This window comes from Anarhichas minor, unplaced genomic scaffold, assembly GCF_050575085.1.
Source record: "Anarhichas minor isolate MPS153535 unplaced genomic scaffold, ASM5057508v1 ptg000027l, whole genome shotgun sequence".
NCBI classification, from domain to species: Eukaryota; Metazoa; Chordata; class Actinopteri; order Perciformes; family Anarhichadidae; genus Anarhichas; species Anarhichas minor.
The window spans coordinates 12,383,675-12,402,441 of NW_027466473.1; the positions used below are offsets into that span (position 1 = coordinate 12,383,675).

Below are 18,767 nucleotides of genomic sequence, written 5' to 3' on the forward strand. Positions count from 1 at the left end.
TCTTACGTAGGCCTTGACCTACATATAAAACCTGAGTGAAGGGGGCTTAAAGTTCTGCACATTATATAAAGAAACAGACAGACAGATATCCTATATACATACACACCCTCAATTCAACACAATAGCCACTAGATGTCAGGATTGCTTACTTATTTGACTTTTTAGTTCAGCTGTCCTGTAACCCTCTGGATTGGCCCAACAGCAAACTTTCTCCCATCTACTTTTGTTTTCCATCTAAGTAATGTATGTGAATGAAGCAACATCTCCTCCTTGTCACATATTTTCTCTCATGTCTTCCACTCATGACTGTGATGTGAACTGACACATTGCACGAGGAGGGTAATTGTGGGACGGCAGAAACAAATGACAGAGACAGACATACACAGAAAGACTGAGTAGTGCATGTGTGTGTGTGTGTGGGGGGGGGGGGGGGGGGGGGGGGGGGCGTAGAGAGTTCAGGCAGACATCATCGGTGTGGCTGGTGCCAGTGTAAACAGCTTCATTTCCCTAGCAACACCAAATTAAAGGGACAGAGACTCGTGTCCTTCCTATAAATCTCCCACACATGATTCTTCATCCAGAGCCAAACCTCCTCTTTTTCCGTACACGCTCCTTCATCCTGTCACTAAATTATTCATCCAAGGTGCTGGATGGCTCACTTCTTTGGCATAGTAATCAGATATGTCTACACATACTTATGTGTGTATATAATATAAGTTCATTTGGTCCTAAATTGCCTATTGCAGTATATCCCATACCACAAAACAGGCAGGCAACTGTTAAATTGGGCTATTGTATTGTAGATCATGTATTTATCTATTGTTTGCATTTTCTGTTTATTTCAAAATGTTTCTAATTGCACAAGGTTTGGTTTTACTCCAATTAAATTATTGTTGTTGTCTATTACTATGTTTCATTATTAATGTATTTCATATTTTATGTAAAGCCCTTGCAATTAAATTAAGAAGTTGATCATGATTCTCATGATTCACATTATTCCGTTAATCAACCCTTTCTCTCGTTTTCATTGTGTAATAACGCTAATTAGTTTGAGGTGCAAACAATAAGCCACTTTGTGTGTGAATGCAGAATACTGTTTTGATGTAGTGTTAGCAGTGTCTCTTGATGAAGCACTGGCACACCAGGGGTTGTAGAATGTTTCGTGTCTGCAGTGGAGAGGTGTGAGAGAGGGAGGGGGGGCTGCCGGAAGTGGTGGGCGTGTGTCTCCCTGTGTGTGCGTGAGTCTGTAAGTGTGTGTACTTGCGTGCCTCCATGTATGTGTGCAGAGTTCTGATTGTCAGTGCTGCACCACAGTGCAGGTGGAGCAATGCAGGATGATAAGAGACACAGAAGGACAGAGAGGGGGAGGAAGGAAGGTGGTGAGGGAGGGAGACAGAGAGAAAGACGAAGCGAGGTAAAGAGGTGAGGAGGCATGATGCAGGAGGAGAGAGCAGGAGGGGGAGACACTGTGAATACAGATGAGAAAAGCGGGGGAAGCAGGGAGTTTTTGCAGGTGCATTTCTGACACCAGGGGGTTTCTCCAGCCCAATCATATCTCGATGTCTTCTGCCCCCATCTCATCCTCTCTCTCTCTCTCCCTCTATCTGTCTGTCCGTCTCTCTCTGTCTCCCCCCACTGGGACACTGGGAGGTGGGAGGAGATGACTTTTAGAGCTGATTGGAGTGGTGGAGGAGGAAGAGGACAGATGGGGGAATACAGTCAGCAGAGAAAGGTGGAGAGACAAGAGTGGGACATTGTGGTTGAGGATGGAGATGATTGAAAATGCTGAGGTTAGGAATCGGGTAACAAATCAACAAGAGTGAAAAGTGAGATGACTGAAATGGGATCCACGTAAGTGGTGAGAGAGACAGAAATGAAAAGGGCGTGTGTAGGAAAGACAGACAGAAAGACTTGTGTGACGCATATTTGCTGGCACTAGATGTTTGGAGTATATCCATTTTGACTGTTTTAATGTATAATTCACAAAATGAGATAGAGGGAGTGACAGGGGAGGAATGAGCTAAAAGACAATATGAGATAGAGTGATGTGTCGGTGCGGAGGAGCCAAACAGAAAACCGAGAATCTTAAACAAAGAATGCAGAATGGATCACATATTGTAGCAGTGGAAGCTATTGACTGTATTAAATCATCTGATAAAAGTTTCATTAAAGACATTAATCAAAGACAAAAACTACATTTCATTACTCCTGACTATGTTGTGCACGAACAACACTATCCTCAACCCTTAATATACCATCTTTAAGTAGCTTCAGGCTTGTTAAAATCATTTCATTCCACATAAATTATTGTCTCGTTGTATTTTCAGGATTATCTTGTTCCAACTCTTCATTGGAGCTGAGTAAATGTATCAAACTCCATATCTTTTAAATGGCTGCACTTATCCACCAAATAGTAATATCCTATATGTTCTTGTGCTGCAGATTACGATATAGTTGGTATCATTTACAACTTCAGTTTGGATCTTTGCTCTAAAGTTCTGCTTATTTGAACAATATTTGGCTGCAGCCAATAATACAATCAAGAGTGGCCTCCAGTGTTACGGTGCCACTATCTGGAACCAGTTGGCCTACATGAGAACAAACTAGTTTACAGGCATTTAAATATTATGCTTTTAAGTTTTATAATATATGTATCCAGGACTGGAACACATGAAATTGATTGCACACAGCATGAGGTTGTAATGACACAGGTCTGTGAGTTTGTTTTTTTACAGCTGATTTTGAGATATACACTGTCATTGAAACTCCTGCTTCATTTTCACTAGGCTGTATATGCAGCACACGCGACGCCCCCGCTTGTACACACACATACTCACATACAGCTGGCACTGCACGGTAATTACATTCAGCATATGACTTTGGCATAATGTTGTGAAGTTTTGTGTGAGTCACTGTTGGAGTTACAGCAGATGAGACGAGACGGCATATGACTTCACAAAAGGACGGCCCATGTAGGCATGCTTTGCCACAGATGCTCTGTAAATGTAATGAAATCATGGGAATAATCTTGTCATGTGCACCTCAGGTAAGTCAATTTTGCTGGGGCCATTTAATCGGCTCCAGAGGCTGAGGAACACATGTCACTGAGGAAGTAAATGCACCATTACACGCATGTTTCTTCCTCCCCCCTCTGTCACACAACCTTAAAAACACACTAAGACACACACACAAATATCCAAAGTTTCTGACTAGATATGGGTTCACAATATCTGTCACTGCTTAGGCGCGTGTGCGCGTGGGGGTGGATGTGGAGTTGCTGCTGTGTGTGAGTGTGGGTTTGCGATCTCACAAATCTTGCAGGCAAGAAGTGCACAGAGACAGAGGAGGTAACGACGCGGGGGCGAGAGGGGTTTCACTAATAAACACCCACTCTTTCTAATCCTCCATCTCACTCCGACACACACCCCCACCACCACCATCACACACACACACGCGCCTCCTCCTCCCCTGCTCTCTGACAGAATCCTCATTACGGGCACGTTCGGCAGGACGGAGTCCTCTTCCTCCTCCTCCTCTCCCTCCCTGTCTCCCTCCCTCTCTATCTTTTCATTTGCTCGTTCTCTCTTGCCCTGCTTACTGCGTTTGAGCCAGCTTGGCAATCAAAGGGAGAGAAAACACAAATGAGAGCGGAGGGGTGGGGGTGGAGGGGGAAGGGGGGGGGGGGGGGTTGAGAGGAGGCTCACTGGGATTTCAGTATGAGTCAGAATGGGAGCAAGGGAGGTGGGAAGGCAAGGTAGGCGGTCGTGAGGAGAGAGAAGAGTGTATGGGAGGGATGAATTTCTGTTTCTTTCGCTCTTATCTGACTGCAATCTCTGTTTGGAATACAGATGAGGAGATAGAAAGTGAGCCAACAACTGGGCATGACAGACAGATAAGAGATTTGAACAGGAAATTATCTGCATCCTGATATACAATCAAGCTTCCAGATGTAAGCTGAAAGTTGAATACGAGATGAAGGCGGACTGCCAGAGGACTAATGTCAAAACAAGAAGCAAAAGGTGAACTTCTCCAAACGATGAAATTAAAGATATTGAAATGATAAGTTGAAGAATATGATACTGTTGCAGCGTTTGTGTGTTTATGGCACCATGGGGCCAGGAATGAGAGATAGTGTACATTTAAGGAGGGAGTAAGTGAGGGACTACTTCATTCACACTTTTTTGTCATTCATCCCCCTGCTTGCAAATTCATGTGGGGTGTAGAAAGAGAAAATTGGACTGTGTATGCTTGTGTACGCACGCTTGCACAGTGCTCACCCTCCATCTCACGTCAGCACATTTATATTTCTGTTTGGTGGCAGTCAAAGGATGTTCTACAGCTTTGAGGCCCAAGGGTGAGAGATTCACGCTCCTCCGCTTCTGCAATAATATCTGAGGGGAGTTTACGCTAAAAGAGGAAGGAAAACAGAGCACAAGTCACTGACCAAAAATGTGATAACCAAGTGAATCAAATCTTAATGTTGCACTGGCCTCTGTGGATGTATTGTTGATTTCCTACCGTGCTGCAAGGATACTTTCTTTTTCTGATAAGCGATAAGCATACATCCTAGTGGGCTGCCTCTAGTGGGGATACGAATGTAAATTTTAAAGTCATGGGTGGAGTGAGCAACGATCAATACATCTATTCATATTGCATCATCCTTCAAACATCAATGCACAGCAAATAATCCTATATCCTTGCTTAGAACACTACATCTTCTTTACAACAAATTCAGTTTCTAAATATATGATTGTTCTGAACAAAAATTGTACCGACATCCTCAAAAAGAGTTGTTTCAACAAACATCTCGATTCTTGACCTTGCTATTCTAATTATTGTCACCAGCTTGTCAGTTGTGTGACAATTCAACCAGTTTTCAAGTTTTTGAAATTACTACACTGCTCACAATCTAAGATATCAAAGACAATAACCCCCCAAAAGAACTGTCCACAGACCATGTATTTTGACGTTATCTAACAATGAGAGAGAGAGGGTTATGGCATGCAACAAAGGTCTCTGGTTGAAATCAAATAGAGGACATTGTGGTAATGTGGTATGCGTCAAGTACAGCATTTTCATCACTTGATAACAGGTAATGGTATATGGGGGGAGATTATAACCCCTGTCGATTCTAGGATTATCTCTGGTGCATATAGATATTTATTCTCAATGTTAAAAGCCAACCTCCAAGCTCAGGAAACTCTGTATTCTTTGCTACTAGAGTCCTGGCAGCCTCTCCACAGGTGAAGGCTAAGGCTCAATGGGAGTGACATGAATAACTTTGAGTAACAGGGTGAGTCCCTGCTGTTTGTTTCAATGAGTTCATTGAAATCCAATCACACACATGTGAATTTCATGTCAGGGTGTATTCCTCTAAGAGTGCTGGGTTTGTGTTTGTTGTGTCGGAAACATGTTTACAGCTGAAAACTCAATCAAGCACATTATGAATGTATGAATTATGACTCATACAATGTCTAAAATTACACCTTGGAGTCAAAATGGATTGAATTGTAATTCTACATTTGCTGCTGTGACATATTTGATTCTTAAAGTATCAAATTAGAGACATTGAAAAACCCTGCAGGCTGCAGCTGCATGATATGATATTGCCATATCAATTTTTTCTCAACTTCCACTCTCTCGTGGCGTCACTGCGTGCTTCCTCAACTCAAGAGGACTTCTTAGAAAACACAAAGGGGCATTTAAATCCTGCGTCCAAAGTGAATCTAATCTAGAGGCTGCTGACACACCTCTTTACGCACGAGGGTCTCCCCCGAATGTGTTGTGAGCGCAACAGCGTCGGGATGGTTTACGCACGACTCCCGTCACATCTCTGCCGAGGTTTCTACAGCTATATGTTGGAAACTACGCTGGATAGTTGGCTCGAGTTTAATTCATGAAATTACACCAATATGCACACAAACACATCAACGCACTGCATCAAACATGCCCAGTCACTCTAAGCAGACAGCGACAGTGATTCATCGCCTATCTAAACAAAACGATTTGCTCATCGCTATCATCATTTGACAAACACATTTTGAATATATTCGTGTGTGAGCTCTGGAGACATTTTTTTTCTTTTTTTTGATATTCTCCAATAAATCGACTGCATCGAGAGAGAACTGTAACTGTACAATTGTTTTGGGATTATATGGTTGACTGATTTAAACATACAGAATATTTTTTGTCGATACATCAAAATACTTGAACCGAAGAAAATACCATCACCGAAGCAACAACTAAATCCAGCGACAGAGGCAAAAAAAATAAAAATAGACAACCTGAAACGTATCCCTTGCGAAATTTAACGACGATGCAATAAATACGCTGTTATAGCAATATTGGAAGATGGAAATGCGATTAGCCACTCACTAATGAGCGACTTCAGAAACTTCAAATGTCTTTATATTATAGGAATATTCTCGTAAGAGCGTCTAATATATGACATGTCATCGTAAAGAGCGACATACACAACACACATGCTATTTCCATCCTCCTTTATAAAGACCTGCACAGTGATTCAGGCTATACTTTTCCTCCCCTTTATAAATAGCTGCACTCCTTTCAATGACGTGGGATACGCACGTACATGTGTAGGTGAATCTTTGAATGAGCTCTCCCTCTCCACCTTCCTCCCTCCCTCCCTCCCACCCTCCCCCTCCCCCCTCCCCCGTTCCCTCTACTAGTTACTACGGGATCTCTATAAAAAGCCTACGGTTGATGGGAGAGCCCGGTCTGTATGGAGAGCGACTTTGGAGAAGATCGGGACGACAGCGTCTGTGCACGAAGATGGCACATTTGCGCTGACAGTTTCATGTTGATGAAGACAGCAAGTTTAGAGATGCAGACATATTTCTACAGCAAGACGCCGCAGCCATGGCCACAGAGGGAACTTTGACTGGGGTAAGTTAAATTCCTATTCCTACAGACCTGATTTTGTGTGACTTTATCTGAACCCTGGAGGAAAAAAAAATCCGCTTTGATTAAGTGCAACCAAGAGAGAGGGTGTATTGGACGGGCCATCCCCTTAACCCCATAGTCTTCTTTGACTGACGCTATTCCCATCTTCACTCTCTGGTTGGAAGTTGCTGCAGTGTGACTCATTTTCTCTCCCATGTGGGCAGCATTCAGCCTGCAACCTAAAAAAAAAATAGAATTTCAGTTTGGAGAAACTGCAGACAAAAATTGCCTTCTAAATGTGTTATTTTCTGTCAGAGTCTGGCTCAATCTGTTTCAATAACGCACGGGACAAATGTACTTTTATACATATATCACCATTGGTCATGAATGTTCACACAGGTTGAAACTAGTTCACAATTAAACAGGTAGGCGCTGTTTTGGTTGCCACTTGCCACTCAGCCAGCACTGGATCCTCTGCAGGGTATCCGGTATTGTATACCTGATGTGCAAATGTCACTGGCACGTGCGCAGACACAGAGGCGCACATACCTCTCCTGAGCCCCACAGTGTGTATATATGCATGTTTCTTGTGTGAGCGCGTTGGGGGAGTGTGGAGGCGGGGGTGTTCCTCACCAACCCCTCTACATTCTCGGGAGCGCGTGGCACCGAGAGGTTTCCGGTGATAGTGATGACATTATAGCCATCACTTTCTTCCGGTGTGGCGGTAAACTCCTCGCCTCCGCCTCTCCGCTTTTCCTCCTCCTCCCTCCCCTTCGTACACTTCCGGTCGGCTTTTTTCCTTCAACTTTTTTTCTCAGTCTCAGTTCTGTGACGTCGTCAGCCAGTGAAGTCAGCCCTGCGTCATTCTTGCGCACTTTGCAGATGATACGCAGTCATCTACTACAGCCCTTTTATGGGCATAGCGCGCACGCACACGCGCACGCTCAATGCAGTGTGATCCTCTGCCGTGCGGGGGTGTGAATGCGCAATGTGAGAAGCTCGTGCGCGGACAGTACGAGGGAGGAGTGGGTGGAGCGAGTCAATGAAACCCCTTGTTCATTCACAACTCGTTGTTGTGGCTACTGTTGCACTGACGTTGATCAGACAATGTTAATTAAAGCAAAGCAAGCTGAACTATGGAAATATTCTAATAGAATATGAAGACATAAGAATAGATTAACCGGCTGTTATGATAGAACAGTGTATGATACCAGAACAATAATTTAAACAACCTTGTTCATCATTATACTGAATGCTATATCTTAGTGTAATGTAAAAGCATAATGCTGAACTATTGTGAAGTAGAAGCGTTTAGGTGTCTTCTTATTGTTAAGCTTCAAAAAAAAAAAGAGTGAAGATCCACCAAAATCCAGGCTCAAGTTCACGACTCACTTTTTATGATTTCGTGCATATTTCACTGGATGCTCGTCAGGTTAAGCAGTTTCTCCCGGGTGCCATGGAAACCGAGCCAGACCAAGCCACTGCCCACGCGCTCTGATAAGCCAGGCAGCAGAATGGGACGAGAGCCGATTGGTTTGCTCGTGACGTGACGTCATATGCCCGTACCCTCGGGCACGTGACTTGTCGAGCAGTGAGACGCGTGACGGTACTCACCACCTGACCAACATCTATTCGGTAATGAGAGCAGAGACTGCAGAGCCTGTGGTCCACTTCAGACACGGTTAAGTTGCAGAAGCTAATGGGAGATGTACTTTCAGAGCCACATTCTATAGATTTAATTCGTTATGAGGTAAAATACACATTACTATTAAGATTTGGGATGTTGAGTCTTTGACTTGATCTGCTGTTGCCTCACCGCTGTCAGTGTCGTCCACTTCAGCACCGCGGACAGCGCCGTTGTGTCGCTGTCCCAGCGCCGTGGTGCTGAAACACATGACAAGGAACCTGTTGCAGAAACCCCCTCAGAAATGAATCTGTTTAAATAAGACATTTGCTTGTTGAAATTAAACTAAGCTCTGTTAGTGGAATATCCTCACAAAAGTGAAAAGTGATGGCTTTCTTTTCTGTTTCTTCTTCCTAGACAGACTTGATTCGTTGTTATTTTGCCTATGGTTCTTACAGAGGTGGACTGCTGTCAGTCATCTTTAGCATAATGCACCATAACTGGCTTTAAAAGGCCCCTATACTTGGCCAGTGAGTCACTTGATCTAATTAAGTACATGTCCTGGTTAAAGGGACGAAAACCCCAACAGCTTGAGGGTGGTGAGGTCGAATAGGAGAGAGTTGCTTTTTGTAAATGAGTTAGACAGATTCGAAAATTCCTATTTAACAATTACTTGTTCGGGGCTGCTTGATGATATGGTAGCCAATGCAATAATAACCCAAAAACTCAACATAGTCTCAACCTCATGTTAGCTCATAGGAGTACATAATTGGGGGATATTGCTAAAAAGTTCTTATTCTCATCTTGTTTTGATGACTTTGTTTCATTATATCAAAATAATCAAACACTTCTTCATAAAGTTTTCTAGGATCTTACATTCAGATAAAAACTATGAGCTGAATGACTGAGAACATTTGTTGACATTTTATGACAGTTTGTACCTTGACGGACTGACCGGCTACTCAGTATAATGTTTAGATGATTCATTGATTGCTTTGGAGAACAAGATTGAGACTCTATCTTGAAAATAGCACAAGACTACCAATTAGACACTTTGTAACATTTGAAAAGAACAAAAACCCATCCACCAATGTTTCATTTCACCCCAGTTCAGAGGATAGCAGTAAAAGCAAATTTTGGATAGTCTTGACCTCAAGTTTTAGTCAGCAACATGTTGTGTTAAAGTAACTGCACAGGGTCACGCATAATGATGCAGAGATGGTGGTACAACATAAGAAAATATGACCATTATGGTTAAAGCAGTAGCATTCAGCATCTAATCTACTCTCCCACAATTACTATTTAGGTCACTGGGATACCCCTGGTCAACAAGGACTGTATTGATCAGCATCCACCTCTTGGGAATTGTGTCAGGCTTGATTCCAGTAATGCTATACCTATATATCCTCTCCTCTTTTTTGCCAATGCAGGTTTCCACAAAGGGAGTGTTTGCCCATCTTGCCATCTCTGCCTCCTCACTTGGCCAGAGCATCAGCACCTTGGCTTTAGACTGCTTACTGCTTATACAGTGTCACAGTACAGTAACAGTCTACAGTCATGGCTACTGAAGCCTGGCAATGCACCAAAACACCACACTTGAAGACAGCGTGGACATGCAGAGGCCATGCCGTATGTCCACCTAAAGGGAAAAAGACATCATGGAGACACTGTTCAGTAGGCTACACTGTGTATGTCAGATATTTCTCTCTGTGTTTCTCCTGCTCAGTAAGGAAAGCTGTGTGGGCTTGCATTGGGGGAGTCCTACACCACGTAAGTGCGTAGTATCCACGCTCGAACCAATGAGACCTGCGGTTTCTAGTTACCATGACAACTCCAGATCTCCCTCCACCCTGCTGTCTCCATGGCGACCGTGGCTTTAGATTGTTACTCTAGCAACAGCACCACGGTAACAGTCTACAGCCATGGTCGTTAGGGACAGGTGACACCAGGAAGGTAAAAAGTTAGTTTGTAGCTAATAGTTGAGTTCGCACACGATTAAGATGTTGACATTTTCTTCTTATTTAAAAAGCAGGTCAGAGGTCGCTCACTCATCCACATACACTACTGTCTGGAGGAGCAGATTCGTCAGATTGACTTGTTCCTGACTGGAACAATTATTTCCCCAGATAGTTTATCTTAACTGCATATATATATAAACATAAACAATTACGTTTGCAATGACACATATAGACACATATGGCTTTTCACTTTAACTTTATTAGGTAATGCTTTTTCTTCATGGTTTGATCATTAATCACAGTAATGAATGCAAAGAGCACATGCTGAATGGATGAGTCAGCCAGCATACACATAACTTACAAAGAATGTACTAGTCCTTGGCCTACTCATCTTCAAGCACTACTCTATAATATTCAGAGTTATTCTGCCCTCTACAGGTTCAGGAATTGTCTGTCATCTGCTTATAACAGAGCTACTAAACCTTTTCCAAGTTGAAATATTTTGGAGCAAAATATGTGCCTGATTTAATAGAATGAAATAAAATAAAATAAAACATTTGCCAGTGTTTTGTGGATACTTGCTTACATAGCTACCTGTCAATGTACCACTGAACACGTGTTCAGTGTTCACAGTTTGTAACTGATGGGACAGATGGCGGTGGTATTTAAGGGCTGAGTAGAAAAACGGGTTAAAACTAGGCAGATGCTGTTTGAGTGACTCCAGATTCCACCATAACAGAACAGGTTGATTTATCTTTCAATTAATGTGTGGCAGCTGTTCAAAAACTCTGAGATATGCTACACAGTTGCAGTTCTTCAAAATTTGTAAAAAAAAAAAAAAAGAGGGTGTATTTGGGGGGGGGGGGAACTATGTGTCATATGAGACACATAGTGTTGTCACTGTGTATCACAAAGCATACTGAAGATTTACAGAAGTTGTTTTGCTCTTCACTGCATCCTCCACCATCACATTCCAATTATGCATCATTTCCTTTGTCTGTGATCTTTTAAAATGGTAACATATTTGCTGTGTGCTGACTGACTGAAGAAAAGAAAAGTGAAGAGAAGAGAGAGAAAGAAAAAGAAAGCTGGATGAACAGTTGTTTATCCTCGGCCTCCCTGTACCGCAAAAGCTCATGTGCTGACAGATAAACAACAGCACATAAACTCTTACTGTTCAAGGCTGAGAAGCAAAGTTATCTGACACACACACACACACACACACACACACACACACACACACACACACACACACAGTACATGACTTTTGCAGACATTACATTGACTTACTTTCATTTCCTGGAGACTTATACCCGAACCCTATACATAACTACCAGCCTAATCCTAAACCTACCCTAACCTAACCTTAACCAAATCTTAAACTAAGTCTTAATGATTTAAGTTATGGGGTCGTGCACATTTGTCCCCATAATGAAGGAGAGACCACACAGTTTACTGTTTATCATTGCTTTGGATTTCTTAATCTTGTCAATTCTGAAAATATGTATATATGATAGCGTGGCTCAAAGTGAATTAATGTTGAATTATTATGAAGCCTATGAATCTTCAATATCAAATCAATATTGTGTGTATTATAGTATAGTGTATTGGTCTCAGACCCCATTTGCATCAGGTTCCAGAGCAGGTTGAAAGTATTGTGTAACTTAACACCCATCAAGGTTTTATGGCTTTTATTATGGTCTTTACTTCAGTAGCTATGCAATTGTTATCGCTTGTTTAAGATCTTTAGTCTGCAAAGTATTCCTCTACATCTATATCCCTGAGCTACACACAAGCATAGCAAAGGCTCTTCATTGAATTATTATAACACCCCCCCCCCAAACCTTTTACACATTTTATAAAACTAAACAAGATTGCACAACAGGGTTCACATTTTTTTGGGATATGTGAGCCAAGACGTGCCCCACCCCCCCTCCCTCTCTCTGTTTTATCCAGAACCTACCACAGTTCTCCTCCACAGTCTCGATGACTAATATTTACCCCAGCAGAGTCAGTTAGGCACCTATAAGGACAGCCAAACCACAGCTGTCCTCGCCAGGGCCCAGCCACGGCCTCTAAAACAGTTGAGTAAAGCACACAAGCAGACAAACGACTGCAGATGACCTCATACATCAAATGGATAGCCTCCGCTGTGTCCTTAGTTCACCTCTGCACCTCCTCAGTCAACGATCCACACAACCTCTGAACATAGTTACTCTGGGATTAAAGTTTTAACCAGATACAACCACAATGAACAGGTTGAGTGGTCTATCACAGGCAGAACGTTGCAGGAGATCAAACATGTGACCGTTAATAGGAAGTTTTTCCAGGTGACAGGACAGTCCATTATACAGTAAGTCTGAAATCAGTGTGAGGGACAGACAGCCAGACATGTTTTGGTCCTATAGGCAATGTACATTTTGTCCACACAAACAAGAGAACCATAAAGCAGAGGAAAACCAGAAGTGTGTAAGTATGAAAGCATTAACTAACAAATGATCAAATCCCAGCCATATGGAGGAAACAAAATATGCAGATACACACCCATGCACTCACAGACATAAACACCCTCTGCGCGTTGTATGGGCCTAGATTACACACCATGACTGCAGCATAGATTGCTTCACTGTGTAGTTTCATGTCATTAGCTGACACCGATTGACTTTTCTTGCCTTTTCCGTTCTTTAAATAGCAATTTGACTGACAACTCTAAATATACTCTCACTGTTCCCTCTTTCATATGTCAACACACATCACACACACGTCAAACACGCTGCACATCTAACCAGCTCTCACATCATGAGGCTAGGTTATTTTTCTCTATGCAAACTATGCAGGCGCAAACGCACCAGCCCATACACACAAGCACAGGAAGCAGGGAGACATGGCTAAATCCCATGTGATACTGGACACAGGCCATACCTCTGGAAAACCTCCAGCACGATGTTACATCACATCCATCTGCATACCAACGGTGAAAGCACACACATGCAGACACGGCGTAGACTTAAATTACGTTTTCAGAGGTGTGAAACATCAAGTTAAAAATCCAAATTACACAACAATCCCTCTGTCTTCAGCATCTTCTCTTTGTGGGGATCAGATCAATTGTAGATTACAGCGATGACAAAAGTACAAACATCCAAAAGTTGTCGGCCAGGTGATACAATCTCAAGTCCTCCTGCTGAGTATCACAGATTATTCCAGTGGGAGCTGTCAGTAGCTGGAGCAATAGTAACAAGGCAGAGTTGGTCAGCTTTGTCAGTGTCTGGATGAGCCTGGGCCATGGGATGACCAGGCTCTTTGGAGTTTAAGTGCAAGTCTTATATAGACACATTCACCACGTGGCCCCTCCCCTCTGGCCGTCTCCCATAACAACAAACGCTCCATAATCAAAATAGAGCCCATCTGTGCTCTGACACACCCCTCTGCTCCAACTACTCCACCGGGGGAAGAGGGAAAAAGTGATCCTTCAATCGCAGCGAAAACTTGTATGTTTTTAACCGCAAAAGCCAGAGACAGGCAGAGCGGGGAAAAGGGGGAGGCAGAGAGAGAGAGAGAGAGAGAGGATGACTCCACCCTCATCTGTCTCTGTCTCTCATTCCATTATTTCCCGGTTGTTGTGCAACAGGGGGAACAGATTCCTGAGAAGGGAGTCACGGCTCTGTTGTAAAACTTACTGGCAAGAGTGAACCTCTGTGTTTTTCTTTTACTGTTTCCCTCGCTCACTCACTCTCACTCGCCTCTAGTTGTTATCAAAACCATGTGTAAGAGTGTGTGTGTGTGTGTGTGTGTGCTGTGAGGTCTTGGAGGGACACAAGGGCCACGGGGGAGCACAGGAGACAGTGAATATGAGGACTATTATGGAGAAACGAGACCACGACATAGCCATGATATACGTATGTGGGTGTGTATGTGTCAGTTGCAGCAGTGGCTCATAAGATGTTGAAACAGGTAACATGTTAAAATAAAACACAAAGACAGATTAAGAGAGCAAGAGTTTTTGTGCACAGGAGAGGAAGTTGATGCTTACTGTGGAATCTCATGTCAGGAAGACAAATAACCCACAACAGCCCGCAGTTGTCTGTAGTTTTCAGATCAAGAGTGGATTGCGAGATATCCAGACGACTATTTTTGTCCATGTCATGGATGCAGCAGACATGTTGCGCATGACACACGGGATGTGAAAGGGAGGAGGATGTTGCGGAGAGTTCGAAGCAAGGTAGAAGGAGATGAAAGCAACACGGGAAGGAGGGAGAGGAAGAGGTGGAGGAGAGAGAGCACACATCTGGAAACAATCGCAAGAGTGCAGTCTGACGTGCACATGCTTCAGCTGTAAAAGAACAACATGTCCTTAAACTTGTGCAAAAACCTGTCGATATAACTCCCATATAAGGTGCCACCTTCATGCATCCCTGTAAGCAAAACACCTCAACTAGTCTTTGAGATGCATCGCCTCTGGATGGCAGACCAACTAGTCACTCATGTAACTTCCATGTGGGTGAAAATGACTCAGTAACCACATGGCGACGTGTAGAGATGACTCCAACAATTGATCGTTTTCATTCGTACAAACTCTGAGGCAAAGACATTTTTAACACCTATTTGTTTCCGTATGAGGTTCTATTGTCACACAGCTACACGAGTAAAGCAGTTTGCAAAGCAATGTTGTGCAAAATATTTCTCAAACTAATTAAATCAAGGTTTTTTCCATTGTGACTCTGAAATAAAATTCTTGTTATAACTTTCCACAATTATGGAGGAGTGCTCTCAGGACCTCAAAAATCCAGTCCGCTGATGACGTGGCGTTGCTTATATGAAATGAGATTGCAGCACGGGAAAAGAACGGAAAATACATTTACATTGATTCCTATACAATTATTTCCATATATTCATTTAGTTTCCAAAAATGTCCTGATTGCTCCCATCTGCCAACCAGACCTGTCTCTGTCTAAAGGCATCAGTGTCCTGCAAACAAAGTACTTGTTGGATCGCCTTGCAGCGTTTGAAATTCAGTTTATATTGTAACAAAGCCATCATGATAGTTACACATGTTTTTTCTGCTATGATGAATTTAAATATATGTTAAGTAATGCATTAGCAATGATTTAAGCAATAGAGTCTTAATAAAGGTGACTTGAAAGAAAGAAACAATCGTCACTCAATTTTATTGTCTGTTACAACACATCTTCCCTGAGAAGGACAGCAGTCATTGCATTGTTTTGGACAGATAAGATCAGAAGCCATTTCTCACATGACATGAACTTTGCATTTTTTTTTACCCAGAGTGCCTCTAGAATCAATTATGGCATCACAAGATTCATTTTTGAATATTACATAATCAAAATTCTTCGGCCTTATTTAAGCGCTTGAGTCTGATTCGCGGCTCTTCACTTATTCAGCACCTGACCGAGTTTCTGAAACTTTGGTTTCTGACTGGAACCTCGTGAGAAAGTCCTGGTAGGCTTGTCTGTGAGCAGATGGAGCCGGGACAAAATGGCCACCAGGATGTGTCAAGACCTGAGGGTCTTGGAAGGAGGGGAGGAGCTCCCTGCTCATGTTGTCGGGGATGACTTGGTCTTCCAGTCCAAACACATGCAGCGAGGGGATCTGGAGGGGAGGGCTGTAGAATTTCTTGTGCTCCTCGCATCCGCTGCGGAAACCAGCGACAAGGATGGAAAAGCGGAAGCTGAATTCTGGCTCCAGTTTTTGCTCCTGAAGAGAGCACAACATGGCCACAAAAGCTGCTCCCTGACTAAAGCCCAGGATGCCATCAAATGGACCTTGGGTCTTCACGGCTTCTCTCACAGCCTCCACGCTCTCGTCGAGCCCCAGGCTGTCCTCACACTGCTGCTGAGCATTAAAGCTCCGAGCCTGGACATCGGAAAACCACCAACCCCTCAAGTCCTCGTCGCCTCCAGGTCCATCCTCCTTCTCCAGGGCTTTTGAAACGACAGAAGAAGAAAGTGGTTATCCTGCTGTGTTACTTTCTCAACTTAAAAGGGAGGCCCCACAGATGAGTGGGCCAAAGTTTATTTTATTACTCTTTACATTAGGACTTAAACATTTATTGAATCTTTAATTTGGTTATTAGTGCATGGAAATAGGTCAACATTTCCTTAATTTGATGTATTTTTAACATTCTGTATTCTTAATATTCTTGTAACTCATTCCTAAGTTGTTAATGGGTCATTGTAGAACACTTATTACATATATGCAGCAAGCTTGTCAACCTCTAAACTTTCAATAACATAAAAGTAAACTAGCTTCTACTTACACCTACAGTGTGTTTTGTTTGAAGGCAGGCGGAGAGTTTGACCCACCTTCACCGCTGGCTTGCTGCACACAGTGCGGCGCGCTCAGGTAAACGAGCTCCGCGTGTTTCTTCAACAGCTTCCGCAGAGCTCCCGTCTTTATCCGGAAAGAGCTGCCGTTCTGCCGGTAACCGTGGATGCACAGGACCCGGAGAGGTGCCATGAAGGAGTTAGCTTAGCTGAATTAGTTCAAGCTAAAGCTAGCCGGGGAAGGTAAAGTACACAGCAGTTGAAAGACGAAGAGTTGTGTAGCTTAATACCGAAAGTGTAACTCATGAAGTCAGCCGGAAGAAAACAACAGTACTTCCGTTTATTATTTTCAAAATAAAACCCTACTTGCTTAACGTGACTGAAATGTTTTTCTCATTACCACTGTATAAAATAAAGAATACAGTCAAAGATGAATACACAGCAAATGAACATGACCTCGACATTTTAAAATATCTCTTGACCCTGTCAAGATTGTCATATTTAATATGTTTTTAAAGAAGCCAACCTGATTCGCTTGACCCTGACATGTGTCAAAACATTCATCAGTCTGTTTTTCCTCAGATGACACTCAGTGACTGTAGTGGCTCAAAGTGACAGAAGTTTTTGACAGCCTTTCAAATCAAACTTTTTTCTTTTACATTACTGCTTTCCTGCAGCGGCTGCTCTGATTAACAGCCTGCTTGTGATTAAAGGACAACCCGCTCTACCTCCTGAGCCTCAGCCACCCCATAAACAGGCTATAGAAAGCCCAGTACTAGCCAGAGCAACTCAGTTTCTCATCTGTATTCATAAGGACTTAAAATAAGACACATTCACACTCATGATCTTAACCATTCAAAAAAAAAAAAGAAGGGAAAAATAATCAAGCAGAATTCTTCCTTCCTCCTCTCACCCTCATCACAGATGCTTTTACTGTCTGACTGATGCTCTATAGTGTTTGCATGCATTTCTGGGGCAGGAGCATTGACTCTTTACTAACTGGTGAGAGGCTGACCCTAAAGACTCAGATGAGAATGTCTCTTGCTACATCTCAGGCGAGCCAGGTCATATAAAGCAGCTATTGAAAAAATCATGACATTTTTTTCAGTACTTACATTTTTTATCTCGCTGCAACAACACAAAAAAAACTGACAAGGAACTTTCTTTTCAACACTGATAAAAGTGAAATGCTAATTCTAGGCCACAGGAGCTCACTTATCAGACTCTCTTTCAGCTTCAGTGGCAGCGCACTTCTCCCAAAGGACTCTGTGAAAAATACAGACATTATCTTTGATCCAGATTCCCTTTTGACAAACATATGAAGGCAATATCCCAAACACCACATTCTCACTCCAGAATGATATGCAAGAGTTGGCATTCAGCCAGTCCTCCTAATGTTTTGAGGATGGCCCACAGCAGTGACAGCCATGAAAAAAAGAATGGATGATAGTTTAATCAGGTCTAATCTGCATCGATTCCCGACATCCAAAAACAGTGTTTTATGTTTTCCTAATGTAGTACTGGTGTGTTCTTTTCTGTTGACTCATCTTTAACATATAGCCTATTTTGCTTTTCACTGATAAAAAAAGAAATAATTCACGTGGCTCTGGGGCACACCTATGTTTACCGAGATGTTTTGTGAGCATTTGTGTGTTATGAAAGAGCTCAGGGTCCGGCTTTACCCAGCTGGGATGTGATAATAAAGCAGGGAGGATGGCGACTGTTTCGTAGGTGTGGCCTGAAGGCAATGCAAGCTTCTGATTCAGAGAGACGGTTTCCACTGCTTCTGTGTCAGGGTCTCCATCAACGAGTGATAGTTTACTTTGATGATGTTTTTGGAGTGGTCTCACAGACAGGTTCCCTCAATTAGGTATTTTGTTTTGCTGAAAGAGCTCACGTGTTGCCTGGCCATGACGCACATGCTAATTAGGGAAAATGAAAAAAAAAAAACCCAAGGGACAAGGCAGCTGTTGATGTTCTCCAGCACTGGTGAGGAGC

General features: G+C 42.9%; 1 protein-coding gene across 1 annotated transcript; it reads right to left on the reverse strand.

Annotated features, from left to right (window-relative positions):
• Positions 1-15,628: 15,628 nt before the first annotated feature.
• On the reverse strand, positions 15,629-17,085 carry ovca2 (OVCA2 serine hydrolase domain containing). Its single transcript, XM_076102435.1, has 2 exons — positions 16,809-17,085; positions 15,629-16,427 (listed from the first exon to the last, which is right to left on the reverse strand). Exons 1-2 carry the CDS (start codon positions 16,960-16,962, stop codon positions 15,880-15,882), a joined length of 702 nt encoding a protein of 233 aa, XP_075958550.1. The 5' UTR covers positions 16,963-17,085; the 3' UTR covers positions 15,629-15,879.
• Positions 17,086-18,767: the final 1,682 nt, after the last annotated feature.